The sequence below is a fragment of the Polypterus senegalus genome, chromosome 1 (assembly GCF_016835505.1).
Source record: "Polypterus senegalus isolate Bchr_013 chromosome 1, ASM1683550v1, whole genome shotgun sequence".
Lineage (NCBI taxonomy): Eukaryota > Metazoa > Chordata > Cladistia > Polypteriformes > Polypteridae > Polypterus > Polypterus senegalus.
In genome coordinates, this window is record NC_053154.1 from 30,380,639 (window position 1) to 30,406,391 (window position 25,753).

The 25,753-nt window shown below is 37.7% G+C and overlaps 1 protein-coding gene across 1 annotated transcript in view; it reads right to left on the reverse strand.

Moving 5' to 3' along the window:
- LOC120538780 (scavenger receptor cysteine-rich type 1 protein M130-like) overlaps nucleotides 1–25,753 on the reverse strand; it is a 71,112-nt gene that overhangs the window by 11,645 nt on the left and 33,714 nt on the right. The window contains exons 8-12 of the mRNA XM_039768667.1: nucleotides 19,548–19,856; nucleotides 9,318–9,383; nucleotides 5,419–5,733; nucleotides 4,670–4,984; nucleotides 2,132–2,275 (exon numbers count right to left, since the gene is read on the reverse strand). Of these exons, the coding sequence (XP_039624601.1) occupies nucleotides 2,132–2,275; nucleotides 4,670–4,984; nucleotides 5,419–5,733; nucleotides 9,318–9,383; nucleotides 19,548–19,856 (1,149 nt within the window). The remainder of the gene's footprint in view (nucleotides 1–2,131; nucleotides 2,276–4,669; nucleotides 4,985–5,418; nucleotides 5,734–9,317; nucleotides 9,384–19,547; nucleotides 19,857–25,753) is intronic.

Below are 25,753 nucleotides of genomic sequence, written 5' to 3' on the forward strand. Positions count from 1 at the left end.
ATGGCTTCTGAACACTGTTGGGAAGTCGATAGCTTAGAGTCCACTACGACTCCTAAATCCTTCTCATAAGGTGTACTCTTGATTTTCTGACCGCCTATTGTGTATTCAAACCTAACATTTTTACTTCCTATATGTAATACTTTACATTTACTAACATTAAATTTCATCTGCCACAAATCTGCCCAAGCCTGTATGCTATCCAAGTCCTTCTGTAATGATATAATGGATTCCAAATTATCTGCTAATCCACCTATCTTGGTATCATCTGCAAACTTAACCAGCTTGTTACTTATATTCCTATCTAAATCATTTATATATATTAAAAATAGCAGCGGCCCTAGCACTGACCCCTGTGGAACACCACTCTTAACATCGGCCAGTTCTGATGAGGTTCCTCGCACCATCACCCTCTGCTTCCTGTGTCTGAGCCAATTCTGCACCCATCTAAAAACATCACCCTGAACTCCCACTTCTTTTAACTTGATGCCCAACCTCTCATGTGGCACCTTATCAAATGCTTTCTGAAAGTCCAGATAAATAATATCATAAGCTCCACTTTGATCGTATCCTTTTTGCCTCCTCATAGAATTCCAACATGTTAGTAAAACACGACCTCCCTCTTCTGAACCCATGCTGACTGTTCAGAATAACTCCTGTCCTTGCCATGTGTTGCTCAATCTTATCCTTAATAATTCCTTCCATTAATTTTCCTGTGATGCATGTTAAGCTTACTGGCCTATAGTTGCTTGGATCTGCCCTGTCACCCTTTTTATATAATGGGATGATATTTGCCATTTTCCAGTCCTTGGAATCTCTCCAGTGCAGTGACTTCCTAAAAATATGTGTCAAGGGTTTATATATGTACTCACTAGCCTCCTTAAGAACACGAGGATAAATATTATCTGGGCCTGGTGATTTGTTTGATTTCATCTTATTTAATCTGAGCAGCACTTCTCCCTCTACAATTTCCAAATCCCTCAGTACCTCCTTAGTAGTGCGTTTACCTCTGGGAGGTTATCCACTTGCTCACTTGTAAACACCTCAGAAAAATGTAAGTTTAGGGCATCTGCTATTTCATTGTCTGTATCTTTTAATTCCCCTTTACTATTCCTGATGAACTTGACCTCCTCCTTAACTGTTCTTTTACTACTAAAATACTGAAAGAATCTCTTGGGGTCTTCTTTCGCCTTATCTGCTATATTCCTCTCAACTGTCTTTTAGCCTCTCTGATATCCTTCTTAATGGTTGCCCTCATGTTCTCATGCGCTCTACGATTCACTTTGCAGTCATTAATCTTACATGCCTTATACAGCAGTTTCTTCCTTTGCAACTTCTTTTTTAAATCTTTATTAATCCACCGTGGGGTTTTCTTTGTTTCCTATTAATTCCAAATTTAGGTATGTATCTGTCCTGCATTACATGTAAAACATTTTTAAACCTGTTCCACTGCTCCTCGACTGTATCTACACTTAAAAGCTTATCCCAGTCTATCCTACTTAGACTTTGTCACATCTGCTCAAAATTAGCCCTACCAAAGTTCAACTTAACAATTTTAGTCTTTGCATCTGTACTCTTACAAAATACTGAGAATTGTATTACATTATGGTCACTTGACCCTAGTGGTTCAATCACCTCTACACCCTCAATTCTATCCTGATTATTACAGATACTAAATCCAGACAGGCTTCACCCCTTGTTGGTACTCTAACATGCTGTGTTAAAAAACAGTCATTGATTACTTCTAAAAACTCTTGTGCACCTCAATCTGCAAGGTTATCCCAGTTAATGTGTAAATGTAGGGCAATGTGTAAATGTAGGAAAGAAAAGCCAAAAATAGACAATGTAGACCCAGGCCAAAAAACAGAATTCATACAACACATCCAAAAAAGAAGCATTATTATTATTATTATTATTATTATTATTATTATTATTATTATTATTATTATTATTATTATTATTAAACTTTCATTTTCCATGGGCTTTGTTCTGTTCATTAATTGTTAAACATGCTTAATTAAGTTCATTGTCACAGAACCTTTAGAATGATACTCATGATAGTTCTTCTTCTTATAATAATAATAATAATATTTTACTAAATAAAGGAAAACAATGAAGTTATCAGTCAACTCACGCCTTCTTAGATCTTTCTTTTGTAGGTACTGCCCAAAGATGAGAATTAATGTTACAAAAAGCAAAGCTCCCAATATGAAGCACACAATCATCAGAATGCTCTGGTCATTCTGGGCTGCATTTGATGATGTGGACTTGGAAATATCTAAAACAAAAGGGAACAGTAACATAGCATTATTAAACTCACTTATGCACTCATGTTCACCAGGCATCAGCACTGGGTACAATTCAGGAACCAGACTTGGGGAAGAGCCACTCAATCACAAAGATCAGTTTGGGATTGCTAAATAACTAAACATGCATGTCTTTGGGGATTTGGAAGAAAAATAAAATGTGTAAACATCACACAATCAATGATCAGGCATTGAATTCAATATAGGATGCTGGGTTTGTGAAGCACTTGTCTTATTCACTTTGATGAATAAATACTCCAAAAGGAACAAGGCTACAAGCAAGTGAAAAATGAGGCATGTGTGACTTAAAATAAAATCAGTTATATATTTTGTTTGTTGCTACATTGCAAGAAGGCAACCAAGGTTCAGGCTCCATGTGCTCCATGCGTGGAGTTTGCATGTTCTTCCCATGGCTGTGTGGGTTCCCTCTGAGCACTCAGCTTTCATTCCAAAGTGCAAAGAGATGAATGTTAGATGGACTAGTAGTGCTAAATTGGCTCCTGGCATGTGTGGGTGCGCGTGTGTTCACCGTGTGAGGAACTGGCATCCTCTTCAGATGTTGTTCCTGCATCGTGCCTGATGATTTCTGGAATAAGCTCTGGCTTCCCTGTGACCCTGCTTTGAATAAGGGAATTTGAAAAATGTGTAGTGTTTAAATTTTAAAAGAAAATATCCACTTAATGAAAAGGATTTTTATGCATGATATATATGAGAAAATGTATATATAAAACCATTGCCTTTTTAAGTAATGAATTATACAAACAATTGCAAAATGAATAATTAAGTTTATTAATACAGTACTTAATATTATTCTGGAATAGAATGAGGTTTAATTGCGAAATGCAGTAAATGTCATATTCAAATTATTAGAGCTACCGGTATAGAAATTATTCAAGAAATTAATGTTGACTTATGTTTATTTTTTATTGTGTCTTCTATTTTTCTATTCATTTTGTAAAGCACTTTGAGCTACATTTTTTTGTATGAATATGTGCTATATAAATAAATGTTGATTGATTGATTGATTGAAAAGTCCCACGTCATACTTAAATCATATGTTAGAGAATGAAAACGTATCCTACTGTCCAGCATGTTTAGATGTACACTCTCTTCCTCCTCATCTTTTTCCACTTCTGAGTGAGGTCAGTGCACTTGATCAACCTTCTCCAAACAGTTCGGTCCTGCACCACCTCATCAGTCAAGCCTTTTTCCTTCACATCTTCTTTTACTTTATCCATCCAGCTCTGCTTTGGCCTCCCTCTCCTTCTCTTCCCCTGTACTTCCATTCCCATCACTCTTTTGCCCATATGTTCATTGTTTCTTTCCTCATTACATTTAGATACCACTTCAGCCCACTTTCCTTTACTTTTTCATACATCTGCCACTTTTGTTGTACCTCTGTCTCATTTACTATTGTGTCCTTTTTTGTAACTCCACACATTCATCTCAACATTCTTATTTCGCCCACATCTGACTTATCTCTAGTGATCCCATTATTGCACTGCCCTATCTTAAAAACTTTACCTTTAAACTTTTCCTTATATCTCCAAACACACAATACTCCTGATACCTTCTTCCAATTGTTCCATTCACACTGCACTCTATGGGTTACCTCTGCATTTAATTTTCCATCTTGGGCTACCACTGATCCTAGATGTGTAAATGTATCCACTCTTTTCAATAGCTCTCTATGCAGGCTAGCATCTAAATCCTGATCATCATTAAACCTCTATCTTCTCTGTGTTCTGTCTTCTTCCTATTCTCTCTTCCAAAGCCCTTCTCCATTCTTCCAACTTCCTCCCCATTTCTTCTTTTCTGGTGCTACACAACATAATGTCATCAGCAAAAAGCCTGCACCAAGGGAATGGTTTTTAACCACATGACTCAATACATCAATAACAAATTTAAAGAGGTAAGGTGTTAAAGAAGATCCCTGGTGCAGACCTACTCTGACTGGGATCTTGCTTGTTACATCAACGCTGCTTTTGACCTAAGTCCTAACTCCCTCATACATATCCTGGACAATCCTCATACACTTCTCTGGTCCTTCTTTCTCTCTCATGTACCTCCAGACCCCTTGACGTGGCACTCTATCATAAGCCTTCCACGTTCTCTCAATAACAAACTGCTAAACTGTACATTTTTAAGACATTTACTGCTTTTTATGCAATCAATATGGCAGAGTGAGCTTACAGTATTGACAAAGTTAGATTACTGCTTTATTTTCTTTTATTTGATTTATAATTTATTTCTTGCACTTTTGGCAATTTCATTAAGCAGGTTTAAGAATGTACTGCAGTACCTAAAGATGTCCTTAGTTCCTTTCTTATTTTTAACTAACACTCAGTCCCATTTATTTGTCTTACCTGCACAGATTACTCCGACATCTTGCTCATGAGTGCAGTTGTTCTGGCGAAGCAGAGAGTGTTGGCAATCCCAAAGGTGATCTTCTGTGCCACTGCAAGCGACTTTATTCAGCCATATGGTGCCATTACCTTGTCCAAAGCTGGGTCTTGTCTCTCTGCTCTGTGCAGTGCCACAGCCCACTTGTCTGCATACCACCTGAGCATCCTTCAGATCCCATGAATCATCACAAACAGTTCCCCATGTATCACCATATAGTATTTCCACACGACCAGAACAGGCTGTAGTCCCCTGCACTAACTGGACTTCTTTTGGCACTAAAATCAATAAGATTGGAATATTGTATTATCCATGTTTACGATATATTTAATAAAGTGGTATTTAAAAGAAGAGTGCTATTTAAAATAATGATCGGTTGATCATATGAAGATTTATTACTAAAATCCGAGTGTGTAATAATTATTATGAAAAAAATGGAATGAAATTCATAAAATGATAAGAAACAACTTTAGTCAAATACCAAAACTGATTAGGTAAAATACTGCAAATAGCTTTGCTCAAAGGCTTATGTTCTAAAGACCTGTAAGTGGAAGAAAATGCATTATTTATAAATATATCAACACTTTCTATTTCTATAACATTTTTGGTACAAACAACATATACCTACCTCAACAAAAAGAATGACCAGATATTCAAATTAAAATCAAACAGAAGAATTTAATCTAGATAAAATGGTTTACTTTTGCATCACCTGCACAGATAACTCCGGCATCCTCTTTGTGATGACAGTTGTGGATTCCCAGAGATGCATGCTGACAGTCCCAGAGCCTCAGTTCACCGCCCTTGCAGTTCACTTTGTCTAACCAGATCGAGTCATTTCCACTTCCAAAAGAAGCCTCACTGTGTACACTCACTGCCTCTCCACAGCCAACATGCCTGCATACCACCTGAGCATCTGCCAAATCCCAGGAGTCATCGCAGACTGTCCCCCAGACATCTTGATGCAACACTTCCACTCTGCCAGCACAGGAGTGTGGACCACCAATGAGGCGCAGTGATTCTGGCTCTGAAATCAAATGCAGCAGAGTGTACTAATATTCACTTCAAGAATACTCCTTCAGTGAAAATCTTTACTATATAAAATATAATGTAAGATGTTTGTCAAATGGAAATGATTCACAACAAAGTAAAATTTTATGGCAAAAAGGAGGAATGTCTGCTTCTTTTCAGCTCTTTGTGGTATTAGAGAAGTGGAAAATTTAACAACACTTATCAAATGATTTTTATGGACTGATAAGATAATTTGTGTATGAACTTTACACTGCCTGGTCAGCTTTTTCATTTGTCTTTTGTGCTCTTCACCAGGCTCCCTCTCATCCTACCAACTATATTTTACAGTCAATACATTATAAAATGTGACAGTATACAAGCAATTCAACTTTTAAATGTTAAAGTGAAATGTTAAAAACATCCACAATCAAAAATGTATCATACAGCAGAGAACCAAAATATACAATATTATATACTGTGGCAGACTTCTAGGGCCAGGACGCCTTTATGCTGGAAGGACCGGGGCAGAGAGAGCATGTATAGGGCATTAACTTCCCTGGGACACTAGATGGCAGCGTCCCTGGGTGGCTGCAGTGTCATTGAATTTCACAGGGCTTCATTGGAGTTATTAGTGCATAGTCTATGGGCGGTTCTTACAACCCCCACAAGTTGAATTGAATCGGTATATTCTAACTATTTCTAGCCTCTCTGATTATAGATTAGCCTCAGTTAATGACCTGCCTTGCTGAGTATTAGGTATGGAGAAAACATGCCTTACATGCCTAGTAGCATGAAAGACAACATGCTCTATTGAGCATGTAGTGCATGTAGTGCATTTAGGGCGTAGTAAAGTCGAAGTAAAGCATCTTTAACTCTTTCAGGGCTGATGTCAACTTTTGTCGAAATTCAGAGGTAGAGGACGGTAATCAGCTGTAATCTGCGGCAAAACCCGCCCTTACATTTACGTTTGACTCTCTTTGCTAGAAGGAAAGTTAAGTAGCTTTGTTGATTTAACCTCAACTCCCTGCATGAGTAGCGAAGAACAAAGAACCTCTAAAATGGCATCAACATCTGGCGAGAGACTAAATACTCCATGGACATTTTACATATTATCACTGAATAGGACTCTGACTTGTCGGATTTGGAATTTGATGCAAGTGATCAGGAGATGGACATCAAAAATGAAAGTGAGGTAGCAGCATCAGCTGATCAGTCCCCAGTGGATCGTTTGTGTAGCTGATACACCTACAGCAGCGTTGGCCTGGGAGGACCACCACTTATGATGACAAGAGGTACAACCCGTATGGTGTCACACAGTGACTGCCACCGCTGCCCACCGGCTGTGTGAAGATAGCCAGGCAGCTGGCCCACTGTGCATTCCTGCTGGCCATTGAGGTGCCCCTGTGCAGCCACTGCCGCCAGAGTTGCTGAACATGCGCCAACAGCAGCCACAGCACGTAGCAACAGACATTTTATGTTGAAATTATTGCTTTGTGTGCTTTTCAGAAAACTGAGTTTTTTGGAAAAAATATTCAGCCCTCAAAGAGTTAAGTATACAAACAACTAAAGTTTAACAAGAAAAGTTAAGTTTAGAGAAAATACATTTTTTCCCATTTTTTTCCCTTTTAATCTACTCATGTAACTACCTTTTTTTTCTTTATTCTTGTGTGGACTATTTGCTTGATCCTGCCTTACACATCTGCAGCTACACTAGTCATTTATCCTTAGCAGCTGTTTGTTATATTTACTTAAGCACTGGCCCATATGCCTACAAAGAACTAAAGTTTTTAAACTGAAAAGTACTCTAATACTTTCTTTCAATATATCATTTAAATATATATAATTTATTGTTTAATTTTTTACATAAAGTATATATGGACCTCTAAAATACACTTGTTTCTACTTACACACTAATCCAGAAGACATAAACAATATTTTTATTAACTATTTAAAATGCTTAAGAATTTTGCACTGTACTGTTATATAGTTTTACACAATTAAATTAATTAATGCTAATAATGGAATAATTTGTCCTTTTGTGTTCAGGGCTATGTTGCTGAGGGCTCCAAAAAAAGGTATGCTGCTTAAGCACTAAAAAGGCTATCTATATATTGTCACACACGTGCGCATGGGAATCAGCTGAAGGGCCTAAACACTAGTAGTTCTATGCCAGGCCAGGAGGTGGCGGAGTGTACTGACTATCTCTCTCAGTCCCTTGCAGACCTTTTCCGGGAAATCCCGCCTGTTGCCGGCCCCAAGGATGATGTCACTTCCGGGCACAAGGGCACCACTTCCAGTTCCGGCATAGATGACGTCATTTCCCTTGCAGCCCTTTAAAACGGCCATCTTGCCTCAGTACAGGCAGTTCTGTTCTGGACTCTGAACTAAGCACATCGTGTTATTTAAAACTACTTATGCAGCCGATTCAATTATACGGGTGACTTCCCCAAATCTTTATGATGTCTCCGACTCATTCTTATTACAATATATAATTCACTAAGGGCACGCATGACACTGAGCACAAGCAAGACACTGAGGGCACACAAGACAGTGAGCGCAAGCAAGACAGAGCCCGCCCTCCAACTCTAAGACCATGGGATATGCTCGACAGAGCCCCGCCCGCCAACTCTAACCCTCCTACCGCGTCATGGGATACGCACAACAGAGCCATACACGCCAACTGTAACCCTCCTCCTGAGTCCAGCGTCACTCTCGTGGCATGCAACAACTCACCAAACACAGCCTCGTTCGCTTTCGTCTGTGCAAAAGTCCACATGCACCTCTGAGCCATGTTGACTTTACACCGCACGCAATACAGACAGCCACGATCGCCAACTCACAGAGCCCCGCCCGCCAACTCTAACTAAGGGCAAGCAAGACAGACAGCCATGCCCACCAACTCTAAGACCATGGGATACGCACACATTTAGTATATATATGTATATAAATAATTGCATGTAAACGGTTCGCCAAAATCTGATGTATGTAAATTATACTGTTTAAAACATTATTTTTTCATCAGAAAACCCAGTTTCCACGTCTACCTGTATTAGTTTAAATGGCATTTTTACCACTCTCAATAGGGCGGACGTGCTGACTTATCATGTCGAATGGACAACAGAGTGAATGCGGCGTCTATCTATATATGTCTATGTTTTCCATAGCCTGCTAGAGGAAGGTACTCTCTCGACCATTGGCATTGGTTTCGCTACTTGCTATTTTCGGTATACTGCGACGGTGGTTTCCTAAGCCTTTGTTATACTGAATTCCTTTCTCACCGTTTTCCATTCCTATTCTTACACTGCTGTATGCTACGGTGGGCTTCGGCTAGTTCTACATAATGCACTTGTGAGGTCTCTTCTGGAATACTGTAAATATTCAAATATTTAAAAGAATGAAAGGAATTAGTAGAGTGGATCCCAATTATTAATTTAAAATGAGTTCTTCAACAACAACAAGGAAACACAGATAAAAATCTGATAAGGGTAAGCTATGTCCCATTATGATGAATATTTGGATTAAACAAATTCAAGAAGGCATATATAAATTTAAATAGTTAAAAATTTAAAATCCAATCAAAAGCATTTGCTGAGGACTTACCAAGGCAGCGTTGCTGAGATGGATCATTTGAGCAAGGTTTCACTATATTTTCTTTTTTTCTTTTACCTGTTTAAAAATGAAAGGTTTTACATACATATACATATGCTAGCTTAGTATCCAAACATGAACAGTTTTAAACTGCTTAAGTGTAGTGCCAAAAAAGTCATTTTTAATATCATAACTTTTCTTTAGATAGAAACACATGAATAGTTGCATGAAGAGTCATTACCGGAGGAGATTTTTATGTAAAAGTCAGTGCATCCAAAAGAGTTTTTTTTTTCTTTCTGGAACAGCCCCACCCATAATCAACTGGCACACAGCTCACTGATCTTGATTTTGCTGATGATGCTGTAATCTTCGCGAAGTCAATGGAGATTTTGATTGTGGCTTTTGAGATACATAGTGAGAAATCTGAGTGTCTGGGCTTGCAAGTGTCCAGGATAAAAATCAAGATTTAGGCCTTTAATGACCTCTTGGGCACAGCCATCAGCAGTGTGTCTGTTTGCGGAGTGTCAACCTTGTCGAGAGGTTTACTTACCTCGGTAGTGACTCTTCCTATGAAGTCAGTAGACAGATTGGGAGAGCATGGGGGGTCATGAGGTCTCTGGAAAGGGGTGTGTGGCTCTCCCGATATTTATGCAAAAGGACGAACATCCAAATCTTTAGAGTCCTTGTGCTTCCTGCCTTGCTATATGGTTGCGAAACATGGATACTATCCAGTGAACTGAGATGAAGACTGCACTCCTTTGGTACTGTGTCTCTTTGGAAAATCCTTGGGTACTGCTTATTTGACTTTGTGTCAAATGAACAATTGTCCTGAATGAGGCACATTACCTGCATTGTGAGGGAGTGTCAGGTAAGGCACTACAGTCATGTTGCATGATTCCCAGAGGGTGATCCTGCTCGCAGGATCCTCATTGTTGAAGACCCGAGTGGCTGGACCAGGCCAAGCATACGCCCACATAACACCTGGCTGCGGCAGATAGATAGTCATTTCTGGAGGGTGGGACTGTACCGCGTGTCTGTCTGGAGAGTTGCCATCCAGGATCCTGAACTGTTTTGTTGTGTGGTGGGTGCGGCAATGTGCAGTACCAGTGCATGCTCCCCAACCTGACCTGACCTGACCAAACACAACTCTTTTATAGAGCTTTTACTATCTGGGACCTGGGATATTTAACAAAGTACCCCAGCAACTTTCTCACACTTCTCCTGTCATTTCATTGCTTCCAAAGCTCACCCCTTTCCAGACAAATGCTCTCGCTCCAGCCATGCCCTCGATCCTTTCTGCTCCTCCATAAATTTCTGAAAATGTCCTAACCCTCACTGCATCCGTGGCATCTCCACTCCAGGATACCCACTTTGTTCCTTCACACATACACTCCATCCTCGAACCTCAGTACCACTTCATCTGTTCCTTCCTTCTAGCACTTAGCATTCCTTTTTAACCCATAGAGCTAATTTGTGCACAACCCTCTGTCCATTACTCTGATGCAAAGGGTTGTGCACTAATTAGTCCCAGGTAAATGGGTTCAGCAATTGTACAAAAGTCTGAGCACTCTCTTAAACCCTGGGACACCATTTTAAACAAATTCAATTCTTTCATCAGGATAGATTTATCTCATTTATATAAAATAATTTCTCAACTGAGACCCTCCACCTGCATCCTTGACCCAATACCAGTTTTTTCAAAGAAGTATCTGGCGTGCTAATCAATAGTATTCTTGACATAGTAAACTCGTCATTAGATACAGGGTTTTTCCCAGACTGTCTTAAGACTGCTGTAGTTAAACCCCTGCTCAAGAAAAATAATCTTGACTCCTCTGCTTTTGAAAATTTTAGACCCATTTCTAACCTGCCTATCTTAAGTAAAATCCTAGAGAAGGCAGTCATTATGCAGCTAAATGACCACCTCAATAAACATGCTATTCTTGATAAATTTCAGTCTGGTTTGAGAACAAATCACAGTACAGAAACTGCACTTGTTAAAGTAGTAAATGACTTGCGGGAAAATGCAGACTGAGGTCATGTATCTGCTCTCATCCTCTTAGATCTGAGTGCTGCATTTGATACCATTGATCACAATATTCTTAAAAATCGCCTTAGTCAATGGGTGGACCTCTCTGGTAGTGTCTTAAATTGGTTTGAATTGTACCTAGAAGGTAGAAAATTCTTTGTTATTTGAGGTAATTATACTTCAAAGGCACATGATATTTTATATGGTGTTCCACTAGGGATCTATCCTGGGTCTACTGCTCTTTTCAATTTACATGCTTCCTTTAGGTTATATTATCTCAAGGCATAACGTGAGCTACCACAGCTATGATGATGACATACAACTGTATTTATCAATAGCACCTGACTCTCTTGATTCACTGACACAATGTCTTACTTGTGTTTCTGAATGGATGAATAGTAGTTTTCTCAAATTAAATAAGGAGAAAACAGAAATGTTAGTGTTTGACAAAAATGGATATAATGAGGTATTAGAAATAAACTTGACCCATTAGGATTAAAAGCCAAGATGGAAGTGAAAAATGTAGAGGTAACTATTGACTCTGACCTGAATTTTAAATCACATATAAATCAGATTGCTAGGACAGCATTTTTTCCACTTAAGAAATATAGCAAAAGTTAGACCTCTTATAACATTGCAAAGTGCTGAGAAATTAGTTCACGCTTTTGTTTTCAGTCGACCAAATTACTGTAAAGCTCTCCTCTCAGGATTACCCTAAAAAGACATCAATCAATTGCAACTAGTGCAGAATGCAGCTACTAGAATTTAACTAGGAAAGGAAAATTCAAACACATCTCTTTAGTTTTAATGTCACTACATTGGTTACCTGTGTCATTTAGAATTGACTTTAAAATACTGCTTATGGTTTACAAAGCTTTAAATAATCTCGCTCCATCTTATATTTCAGAATGTCTTTCACCTTACACTCCAAATCGTAACCTTAGATCTTTAAATGAGTGTCTGCAGAAATGCTGTACTTCCAGGAGTCTGCACGTTGCCAAATTTGTTCAATTGTTTGTTGGCTTTGTGTGCGTCTGTTTGATGTGTTATATGCTTTGTTGTTAATTGTATTAGAAATATAGCAATTTTTCTGCAAGTAATGATAAAGCTCTTAATGATGTTTTTTAACGTTTAAAACTGTATAAAATACACTCAGAAATGTTGTTTCTTTATTAATATATAAGATCTTCTAGAAAACAGACTTGGTAATGGCTGTTTAAGTAGTGATTTGAGTGTGTACAGTGCTAACGCATTTGGTAACTTTTATTCAGTGCCTTTGCCAATAGCACACTTTTAATTTCTGCCGCCATCTACTGACCTTTCTGGGTATTACCTGTTTAAGGCATTCTGTGGACTTTTATTTTTGTTACAGTTATTTTATTTTATTGTATTTTGTTCTGTTTCAGAAACTCATTTATTTAAAAAAAATGTCATTTACTTGATCACAAAATATATGAAGGGGAATCCAAAAATTTACAAAATTGGTCAATTGCATAGGAGTAGGATGTAGTTATTGCACACAGTGCCTACAGTCTGGTTAGTCGGTCTGCTAAATGGCTGCATACTGAATTGATCAAGTGTGTATACCTACAGTTTATTCTCCAGTGGTGCAAGTGACTTTTTCCTCTAAGCTACCAGGGCAGATTTTGAAGAGACCATAATGATCATGTGTTTTAATTTTGGCTTGTTCATAAAGAGTTTATCCGAGTAGACAAATTTAGGAACCACACTTATGACCTGATTCTTTGTATTGCTTCTCAAATTTTATTCAAGAATCTATTGCATCTATTCCCAGCAACCAATTCAGGTTTGAAAGAAGATGGAGATTCTCAAAGCAACACTTGATAAAAGGCTGAGATAATTCACGGATGGTACAAAAAAGTCTGTCATAAGGAATGCTGACTCACTCATAACATGAATGTTTTTGTGATGTGACAGGAAGCCTGAATATCCTAAGAAAGACCCAAACAAGCATTTAGAGACCATGTAAAGTGCACAAAGACCTGCTATGGCTATGAGCCTCACAGTTTTACAGATGATTGTCTTATGTTTAATCTATAAATCATCAAATTACTATAATAGCAAATACCGTCAAATGCTGTAAACTGTATAACAAAGGTTGATTGACTTCAGAATGTTCATATATACAGTTGTGCTTGAAAGTTTGTGAACCCTTTAGAATTTCCTATATTTCTGCATAAATATGACCTAAAACATCATCAGATTTTCACTCAAGTCCTAAAAGTAGATAAAGAGAAACCAGTTAAACAAATGAGACAAAAACATTATACTTGGTCATTTTTTTATTAAAGAAAACGATCGAATATTACATATTTGTGAGTGGCAAAAGTATGTGAACCTTTGCTTTCAGTATCTGGTGTGACCCCCCTTTGCAGCAATAACTGAAACTAAACGTTTCTGGTAACTTTTGATCATTCCTGCACACTGGCTTGGAGGAATTTTAGCCCATTCCTCCGTACAGAACAGCTTCAACTCTGGGATGTTGGTGGGTTTCCTCACATTGACTGCTCACTTAAGGTCCTTCATCAACATTTCGATTGGATTAAGGTCAGGACTTTGACTTGGCCATTCCAAAACATTAACGTTATTCTTCTTTAATCATTCTTTGGTAGAACGACTTGTGTGCTTAGGGTCGTTGTCTGGCTGCATGACCCAACTCGCCTTGAGATTAAGTTCATGGACAGATGTCCTGACATTTTTCTTTAGAATTCTCTGATATAATTAAGAATTCATTATTCCACCAATGAAGGCAAACCATCCTGGACCAGATGCAGCAAAACAGGCCCAAAGCTTTATACTACCACCACCATGTTTCACAGATGGGATAAGGTTCTTATGGTGGAAGGCAGTGTTCTCCTTTCTCCAAACATAACGCTTTTCATTTAAAGCAAAAAGTTCTATTTTGGTCTCATCCGTCCAAAAAACATTCTTCCAATAGCCTTCTGGTTTGTCCACATGATCTTTAGCAAACTGCAGACGAGCACCAATGATTTTTTTTAGAGAGCAGTGACTTTCTCCTTACAACCCTGCCATGCACACCATTGTTGCTCAGTGTTCTCCTGATGGTGGACTCATGAACATGAACATTAGCCAATGTGAGAGAGGCCTTCAGTTGCTTAGAAGTTACCCTGGGGTCCTTTGTGACCTCGCCGACTATTACACGCCTTGCTCTTGGAGTGATCTTTGTTTGTCGACCATTCCTGGGGAGGGTAACAATGATCTTGAACTTCCTCCATTTGTACACAATTCCAGTCTGATGAGCATCAACAACTCTTTTCTGAGGTCCTCAGAAATCTCCTTTGTTCGTGCCATGATACATTTCCACAAACATGTGTTGTAAAGAGCAGACTTTGACAGATCCCTGTTCTTTAAATAACACAGGGTGCCCACTCACACCTGATTGTCATCCCATTGATTGAAAACACCCGACTCGAATTTCACCTTCAAACTAACTGCTAATCCTAGAGGTTCACGTACTTTTGCCACTCACAAATATGTAATATTTGATCATTTTCCTCAATAAATAAATGGCCAAGTATAATATTTTTGTCTCATTTGTTTAACTGGTTTCTCTTTATCTACTTGTAGGACTTGAGTGAAAATCTGATGATGTTTTAGGTCATATTCATGCAGAAATATAGAAAATTCTAAGGAGTTCATAAACTTTCAAGCACAACTGTATACTCTTAGTAAGTGTCAGTAAATTTTGCTGAACACGAAGAATTCTTTGTATTAGAATTATAAAAGAATAATTAGCCCCCAGGGATAATTTTGGTATTTTGGAAGCAGCTAGCTCACCCTTATTTATTTGTAACTGCCCGACCCTCATTTTCCTATTGATACATTCAATTGACCCTGCCTTATTTACTCAGTTTTTAAACAGTGCAAGGATATAGAAAATTGCTTCATCTATCAACCCACTTAATTCATTAATTCTAATGAGAAATTATTAACATAAACTTTCTGAAAAATTATTACAATTGTTCATTCACAAGTTAATCCACCCTAATAGACAGAACTTAATTTTACCCCAGCGGAGAATTAGCTTTTTTCAGAATCTTTTTAAATAAATAAATAAATACATAAATAGGAATGCAAATCAATATATGCACACAGTATAGTCTGAACACACACCAGAATAATTAAAAAGGAAGGACTTTTATAAAAGAAAAAGAACTTCTAACTTGGTAGTTCCAGTCAAAGTGACGCATTATGCAGGCATATTGCAGCTGGCATATAGGAGCACCAGTAGAATTTCTTGACACACTTCTACTGAATAATTTGTCGTCTGAAAGTCCTCAGTGTTAATGTGTCACAGAGGGGATATGCAGCATTGTGCAGCATCCAGAGTGATCGCCTGTCATTTTAATTAGCTTGATGATTCAGTTGGACCTCCCTTCAAGTGATGTTACCAGCCCACAGAGTTGTAAAAGATGTGAAGAATGTCATTTCTCACATTAAAGTAGTTAGGCAGGGTTCATTCTTTCTCGTCAGGATGCTAATAATATATGTTACCTTTTGCACATTCTTGTTGTGGATTATATGTCATCTAGGGTTTTGACAAAGAAAAGGCCTTTGATTCTGTATGCAGGAATTTTCTGTGGCCGGTTATAAGATCAATTGGATTTGGTAAAAGCTTCCATAATATGATATAAATATGATATTGTTCACCCTGTTATTCTCACATACTATATTCAAACATATCTCACCATTTTCAGGTTTTTAAATAGGCCAAACTCAAATGCCTTCACTCTCCTCTTCTTTTTAATCTATCTCTAGAACCAATTGTCCATCATTCCCACAAATGAATCATTCCAATAGTTCTATATTTCCCCTCTTAAAATAACATTATAAGCAGATGATATCCTCTTATACCTAGGTAATGATCCTCTTGTTTTTTCCACATGTTTAAGGTTATTTAAGTCTTTTAAAAATCTGTCCAGATATAAAATAATTGAGTGATATCTGCTCTTCTATCATTAAATTCTTATAGTCAATGATCATCCCCTATATCAATTCTTGTGAGTAACTCTCTTAAATGATCTTATATTGACATATTTCATTCATTAGAAAATACTACAATCTCTAGTTTTCATAGGACCTTATCATAGTGTTAGAAAGTCCCTCACTACATAGTCATCTCTTCTGCTGTCTTTCTGTTCCATGCTGGCCATTTCTAAAATGAATGCACTCCCTCTCTTTAATTTCATAAGTGCTATGCAAACCCTACACCCTCCAAATAAATAAATTCTAGTTGGTGGTAAGATGTCTAAAATCTAAAGTTCATTGGAACACAAAGAAATCCTCTATTGGGTATTCTATCCTTTTATCAGATTTTTTAATTGTACCACTGAGCTTTTGTCTGGAGCTGGTTTATCTGTTTTGTTAACCCCCCACAATTTTTGGTTTGCCATCAAATCCTGTATAGCTGTCCCTAGGTAATACTTTCTCCACCCATTTAAAGCACTAAAACTAAAATACTTTTTAGTTTGGGAACCTTTAGTCTTGATTTTGTGGCACAGAGTTGAAAAATGTCTAGATTGTTTCCCAAAGTGACACTTGTACACTCCCATCTTCAATAACTCTGCTTTATGTATTGGTGGTTGTCCCATTTCTTTTTTTGTTCTTGGGCCTTTATAGGCATTTCAACCCTTGGCAAAAGTTTTAGCTGGACTCCAAACATTCCAGTCCCTGAAGTCTGAGCTATGAATTCTTTTCCTTCTCCTTTTTCTTTTACTTACAACTAAGGTCTGTCCTCAAAACATGCAATGTTTCCCAATCTTAAACTTTTCCTTCCCATCTACTTTACAATTTCTGTAATTCTCTATCCTCTACCTGAAGCTTGGTGGCATTTCTAAATGCTCACCTGTGCAGGGCTTTGTATTGTCCTTTATCATGTCTTTTGGTACCACAATTCTTGTCTCAACAGACACACTGTTTGTAATTTGTACTAGCATTTATCATTCGTCTCATCTTCAAAATATATATTAAGATTGCACACCATGGTTATTTTACTCCCATAAAGCTTTTTTGCCATCTATGCCTGGTTCTTGTTGCCTCTTCTGCCAGGTGAGCATCCCAGGTACTTTAATGCATATGTTTTAGGGGTGGGCACAATCTCGGTTTTCTGGGTGTCTATTGCTTAATTTTTTTCACATTAACATTCTTTGCTTTTCTCCAGAATTATTTTTATTGATCCTCTTGTCTCTGCCCTGTTTTCTGTTCAGGAGAGGCTCTTTTGTCTGAACTCAATGGCTGTGCCCCTAACTTCTGGAACTCTCAACAGCTGTGATCAATTGGGCATCTGGTTTACACATCACAGAACAGTTTAGTCTAGTGCATATTTTTTTCTTCCTTCTGCCTAAATTTTATCTCATTGGGGCCTGACATCAGTTTCTGTCATAGGTTTTGCTTACTGTATAATGACTTCTATCACCTTTTTTATCAAGGCAAATTTTGTGGATGGGTGGGGAGTTAATGGCATTTTTAATGTTATCATCATCATCCGATATGGTGTTCCACAAGGCTCTATCCTGGGTCTGCTGCTTTTCTCAATCTACATGCTTCCATTAGGTCAGATTATCTCAAGGCACAACGTGAGCTACCACAGCTATGCTGATGACACACAGCTGTACTTATCAATAGCTCCTGATGACCCTGATTCTCTTGATTCACTAACACAATGTCTGACTGGTATCTCAGAATGGATGAATAGTAACTTACTCAAGTTAAATAAAGAGAAAACTGAAATCTTAGTGATTAGCAATAATGGATACAATGAGGCTATTAGAAATAAACTGGATACATTAGGATTAAAAGTCAAGACGGAGGTAAAAATTTTAGGAGTAACTGTTGACTGTAATCTGAATTTTAAATCGCATATTAATCAGATCACTAGGACAGCATTTTTTCACTTAAGAAACATAAGTAAAGTTAGACCTCTTATATCACTGAAAGATGCTGAGAAATTAGTTCATGCATTTGTTTTCAGACGACTAGATTACTGTAATGCACTCCTCTCAGGACTACCCAAAAAAGACATAAATCGTTTGTAACTAGTGCAGAATGCAACTGCTAGAATCCTAACTAGGAAAAGAAAATCTGAACACATTACTCCACTTTTGATGTCACTACACTGGTTACCTGTGTCATTCAGGATTGACTTTAAAATTCTGCTTATGGTTTATAAAGCCTTAAATAATCTCGCCCCATCGTATATATCGGAATGTCTGACACCTTATATTCCAAATCGTAACCTCAGATCCTCAAATGAGTGTCTCCTTAGAATTCCAAGAACAAAACTTAAAAGAAGTGGTGAGGCGGCCTTCTGCTGCTATGCACCTAAAATCTAGAATAGCCTGCCAATAGGAATTCGCCAGGCTAATACATTAGAGCACTTTAAAACACTGCTAAAACACATTACTTTAACATGGCCTTTTTATAACTTCAGTTTAACTTAATTTAACTTAATCCTGATAATCTGTATGTTCAATTTCCTCATAATAACTACTCATGGTGGCTCTAAAATCCGTACTGACCCCTACTCTCTTTTGTGTTTCTTTTTCCGGTTTCTTTGTGGTGGTGGCCTGCGCCACCTCCAGCTACTCAAAGCTTCATGATGCTCTAACAATGATGGATGGATTAAAAGGCAGAAGTCTATGTGACCATCATCATCAAGTCCTTCCATGAGAACCCAAAATCCAAAGAGGACTGTTTCATTTATGTTAGGTAGAATGCCCAGAGGAGACTGGGCGGTCTCATGGTCTGGAATCCCGACAGATTTTATTTTTTTCTCCAGCCGTCTGGAGTTTTTTTTGTTTTTTCTGTCCCCCCGGCCATTCGACCTTAGTCTTATTCGATGTTAATTAATGTTGATTTATTTTGTTTTCTTATTGTGTCTTTTGTTTTTTCTATTCTTTATTATGTAAAGCACTTTGAGCTACTGTTTGTATGAAAATGTGCTATATTAATCAATGTTGTTGTTGTTGTTGTATTGTCATTAGTGTTCTATTGTTTTGATTTTTTATTTTAAAAGATATTAGTTTCTGTTTCATTATTGTTATTTAAACTCCAATAAACATTTGCACACCACAAAAAAATACAAAATAGTTTTTCAAAGAAAGCATATAAGTAATAAAAAGCCTCCTTCCCAAATTAACAGCTGCTATCAAAAATAATTAAAAAAATGACCTTACCTGAACATACAATTTCACTGACATCCTCATCTGCACAGTTATTTACTCCCCAAGGTAAAGCAGGGCACTGCCATAGTGACGTGTGATGATGATTACATTTAACCTCATCGAGCCATTTGATCGCAGGACTCTTTGCAGCAGTGACTGAGACAAAGCCACTGTCTCCACAGTTGAGGTGATGGCATATCACAGAAGCAGTTATCCCTTCCATTCCATTGCTACAAATCAGTCCCCAAGTGCCATTGTAGAAAACCTCTGGTCGGCCAGCACAGTCAAACTCATTACTGACCAATCTGAGTTCCTTGAATTCTGATGACAAGAAAATAATAATGAATAAAAGCAATACATATTTTATTTATATAGTGCCTAGTATTTAAATAGCTCAATGGTGCTTTGCAGAAAAGAATATGTATATACAGTCATATGAAAAGGTTTGGGAACACCTCTTAATTCTTTGGATTTTCGTTTATCATTGGCTGAGCTTTCAAAGTAGCAACTTCCTTTTAATATATGACATGCCTTATGGAAACAGTAGTATTTCAGCAGTGACATTGGATTGGATTAACAGAAAATATGCAATATGCATTATAACAAAACTAGATAGGTGCATAAATTTGGGCACCCCAACAGAGATATTACATCAATACTTAGTTGAGCCTCCTTTAGCCTTTGATTAGTGACGGGATTCTGGATGGAAGGTATTTTTGACCATTCTTCCATACAAAATCTCTCCAGTTCAGTTAAATTTGATGGCTGCCAAGAATGGACAGCCTGCTTTAAATCATCCCATAGATTTTCAAGGATATTCAAGTCAGGGGACTGTGATGGCCATTCCAGAATATTGTACTTCTCCCTCTGCATGAATGCCTTTGTAGATTTCGAATTGTGTTTTGGGTCATTGTCTTGTTGGAATAGCCAACCCCTGCGTACCTTCAACTTTGTGACTGATGCTTGAACATTATCCTGAAGAATTTGTTAAAATTGGGTTGAATTCATCTGACCCTCGACTTTAACAAGGGCCCCAGTTCCTGAACTAACCACACAGCCCCACAGCATAATGGAACCTCCACCAAATTTGACAGTAGGTAGCAGGTGTTTCTTTTGGAATGCATTGTTCTTCCACCATGCAAAGTGCTTTTTGTTATGACCAAATAACTAAATTTTTGTCTCATCAATCCAAAGCACTTTATTCCAAAATGAATCTGGCTTGTCTAAATGAGCATTTGCATACAACAAGCGACTCTGTTTGTGACGTGAGTGTAGAAAGGGCCTCTTTCTCATCACCCTGCCGTACAGATGTTCTTTGTGCAAATTGAGCTTAATTGTAGTACAGGTACACCATCTGCAGCAAGATGTTCTTGCAGGTCTTTGGAGGTGATCTGTGGGTTGTCTGTAACCATTCTCACCATCCTGGGCATATGCCGCTCCTGTATTTTTCTTGGCCTGCCAGACCTGCTGGGTTTAACAGTAACTGTGCCTGTGGCCTTCCATTTCCTGATTCCATTCCTTATAGTTGAAACTGACAGTTTAAACCTCTGAGAGAGCTTTTTGTAGCCTTCCCCTAAACCATGATACTGAACAATCTTTGTTTTCAGATCTTTTGAGAGTTGCTTTGAGGATCCCATGCTGTCCCTCTTCAGAGGAGAGTCAAAGGGTAGCACAACTTGCAATTGACTACCTTAAATACCTTTTCTCATGATTGGACACACCTGTCTATGACGTTCAAGGCTTAATGAGCTAATCCAACCAATCTGGTGTTGCAGGTAATCAGTATTGAGCAGTTACATGCATTCAAATCAGCAAAAATTACAAGGGGACCCACATTTTTGCACAGTTTTTCACATTTGATTTAATTTCATACAACTAAATACTGCTTCACTAAAAATCTTTGTTCGGGAAACACCCCAGTACTCAAATGTTCCTGGGAAATGAAAGACATACCACTGTTATCTTGTTTGTTGAAAATAGAGTAAATTATTATGCAGGCTGAGAGGGGTTTCTGAACGTTTTCATATGACTGTAGTTCAAATGAAGGATAAACAGTGACACATATCAAGTCAATATGAGATCTAACTGCAATACAGAACATGCTTTCCATAGTCATTTTCAGTTTAATCTCAATCTGGTTCAGGCAGCATCAGTTTACATGGGAGTCAACCCTGGGTAGGACATAGATTCTGTGTGGGATCCAGTAAAACACACTCAGCTTAAACTAGGCTAACAATTCAACTAATATCTATATTTTTGAGATGTGGCAAGAAACTTGGCCTACTCAATCCAAACAAATGCAATACAAGCAAGGAAACATAAAATCATTACACAGATCATGACTAGGCTGGGCTTGAAACCTAATTTTCTGAGGCTGTAAGTACTAACCACTGTACTAGTATGAAACATTATAATCATTCGCTCAGGTTGGTCATAATAGAGTTTATAAGACTACCAATTTGTATTTCTACTGGTTTCTCACCTGAGGAAAATTGAACCTTCTTTATAATCATATCACCCATACCACAGATAATTTTAGAATTCCCTTATAATCATAATTCCCAAATATATGTGAAAAACTATAGTTGTTAGGAGCTTGTATTGCAAAACAATTTGTCTTTAAAGCAGTTCACCCCCATTGTTACACTATTAAACACTCAAGTTTTTGCCTAGCAATCAGCAGGATTATGTGAATGTATTTAGTAAACAAAAATCTCCAGAGGTACCATCCCACAGAAAATATGATTGTGCTATTGAACTGCTAGAGATACCTGATGTTCCAATTGCCCAAAGGAGAAAATATGCATCGTCTAAACCAGAGATTGAAGCAATGGAACAATAAACCCAAAAAACAACTTCAAAAGTCCTATAGATGCCATTTTGTTTTGGCGAAGACATATTTGATGATGTATTGACTATTGCGAATTAAACCGAATTACCATTTAAAACAAATAGCCCTTTCCTCTCATCATGCTCACTGTTTAATCAGATTAGATACTTAAAACCTAACTGGAATCATAGAGGGAGACGAAAATGGAAAATTGCCTTCAACATGGTAGTATCTCAGTCCTTTGCAGCTGATCCTATTAGCCCTGTAAGTTGTAAGATGTGAATGTTGTGGATTGGACATTTTTTTAGCTCATCCCACAGATGCTTGATTGGATTGAGATCTGGTGAATTTGGAGTCAAAGTCAACACCTCTTTGTCCTTGAGAGTGAGACTGATGTGTTGACGTCAGCCTTGCAATAAAGAAGTGCTGAGTGCTTTTGTGTTACTGCTGTGTGAGAGTTAATTAAAATACTATTTTTACTCACAAAACTTGTTTTCTGGTTTCCACTAAGGAGCCATGCAGGAATTATTAAAACTCTTATCTCTTTAGGAATTTTTTTTGATATTTTTTCACCCACACAGGAAAAAAGTTAGCTAGCTCAGTGTTTGGAAAAGCATTTACAAAACTTATTTGTATTCAAAATTAGCATCAGACAGGGCAAGGCAAGGCAAGGTGAGGGGTGAAATATACAGAAAATAGTTGCAGAAACCAGCCTGTCCATTATTAAGTAACTTGTGCCATAGTGATGAAGAGTTAAAAGCAACAGTGTTAATCCAGACCAGACAGATAAAGATAGGTGGGTTACAGTCAGACTTAGGCACAAGGCACAGGTTGCACAACATTTGGGGGTATCAATCCCAGAATTAGAAGTACTGAACCATTTTCGGGTCCTTGCAGAACTGCATATTAATTCTAAAAACTGTGAGGTGGTAGGCATGAACGAGCAGCTCCAACAGGCCACATCAAAATGAGTCCCGAGAAAGAGAGAGGTTGTGATAGTGGGGACCTCAATCACCAGAGGGATTGAAATGCAGATTAGCACAATGTGTTCTTTCTGGGTGCACAGGGGTGAGACCTCCCTGGAAGGACGAATAGGCTCTTGGCTAGAGTGGGGGTGGATCCTGTTGTCACTGTCCATGCTGGAACAAATGACATACATCACAGCAAGCTGTCAATTCTGCAGTCCAAATTTATGAGTTATGTGTCAGGCTGAGGTGCAGAAGTGACAAGGTAATCTTCTCCAAAGGGCGTTTAAGACAGGCCAAGTAAAGGACTATACATGAAGGGATGAACAATAGTGTAAAAGCAAATATGCACAGTAATATAAAGTTTAACCCAAAGTTTAAGTGCATAAGTAAAATAATTAGCACATCAAAAATAGCTTGCCTTAATGCTAGAAGTTTCAAAAGTAAAACAAATGAGTTGGAGTTGCATGTGGCTGAGCATAATTATGATATTATAGTAATAACAGAAACTTGGCTAAATAACAAGGATGTGGATGAGTGTAATATTTTGTAGGAAGGATACAAAGAACAGAAAAAGAGTTGGTATTTATGTAAAAAAAAATAATGGCAGTCTTCTTCATTTGGATGATGAGCCTTATCTCAGTAAGGAATTCTGGACTCATCTGGAAAGCATTAGGGAAAGAGGACTTATTTTAGAATTGTCCTATAGACCCCTCAATGCAGACAGTAATTATAATGCACATCATTTTAATAACATTAAAAAAGCAAGTTTACAGGGAGATATTAGAGTCATGAAGAACTTTAACTGCAAGAGTACTAACTGGGATAACTTTACAAATGCTGCAGTACAAGAGCAGAAGTTTTTAGATGCAACCAGTGACTGGTTTTAAACACAGCATGTTAAAACCCCGATGTGAGGGGATGTTTGTCTAGATTTAATATTTTGTAATAATCAGGATAGAATTCAGGTTGTACAGATGATTAAATTGTTAGGTTCAAGTGACCATAATATAATACAATTTTAATATGTGTCACTTTAAGTGGTGGCTCTGAAGCTAGGGATCTACACTGGCAATCAAAAGGTTGCTGGTTCAAATCCTGCAAATGCTAGAAGTGACTCTACTTCGTTGGGCTCTTGAGCAAGACCTGTAACCTTCAATTGCTTCATCCTGGGTATGACGTTAATCAATGCAAGCAGGTCCTCCGACTTGTAGGGAAAACTCAGGGGTTGGTGATAAGCTTTTAAGTGTAGAAAACACCAAGGTTTAAAAATGTTTTACATATACTATTAGGACAGGTAATATTAGGAATTAGTAGGAAATACAAAAAAAGGAGATGAAAAAGAACCTGCAAAGGAAAAAATGGCTGTATAAGGCATATAAGACAAATAGCTACAATGTGAATTGTAAGGCTTAGGAGAGCAAGAGGCTAACCATTAAGCAGGACATTAGGGAAACTAAGAGATAGTTAGAGAGCAATATAGCAGAGAAGGTGACGTTAAGAGACTCTTTCAGTATTTTAGCTGTAAAACAACAGTCAAGGAGGAGGCATGGTTTATCAAGAATAGTAAAGGGGAATTAAAATATACAACCAGTGAAATAGCAAATGCTATAAACTTGCATTTCTCTGAAGTTTTTACATGTAAGGAAGTTGAAAACTTCTGAGCAGTATTAGGGACAACTAAAGAGGTAATGATTTGGAAATTGTACAGAAAGAGGTACAGTTTAGATAAAATAGGGTGAACTCAAACAAATCAGGACCACATAATATTTATCCTCAAGTTCTCAAGCAAGTACACATGTAAACCCATGATGCACATTTTTAGGAAGTCACTGAAAACTGGGGAAATTCTTAAGGACTGGTAAATGGCAAATAATACTCCTTTATATAAAAAGGGTGATTGGGCAGATCCTAACAATTATAGGTCAGTATGCCTAATGTGCATTACAGGTGAATTATTGGAAGGAATTATTAAAGGAACGATTGATCAATACACAGCAAGAACAGGAGATTTACTAAATAGTAAGGATGGGTTCAGATATGGAAAGTTAAGTTTTACTAACATGCTGGAATTCTATAAGGAAGCAACAAAAGGATATGTTTAGAGTGGTGCATATGATATTATATATCTTATCTTTCAGAAAGCATTTGATAAGATGTAACATGAGAGACTGGATATCAAACTGAAGTAGATGGCATTACATGGCGTAGTGTGCAGATGAGTGCAGAATTGATTAAAACACAAGAAGCAGAGGTACAGTATGTGGCACAAGGAACCATATCAGAATAGGGTGATGTTAAGTTACACATAAAAATATATAAATGATTTGAATAGGAATATAAATAACATGTTGGTTAAGTCTGCAGATGATAAGAAGTTAGGCAGACTGGCAAAAACTCTAGAATCAGTTGAATCATTACAG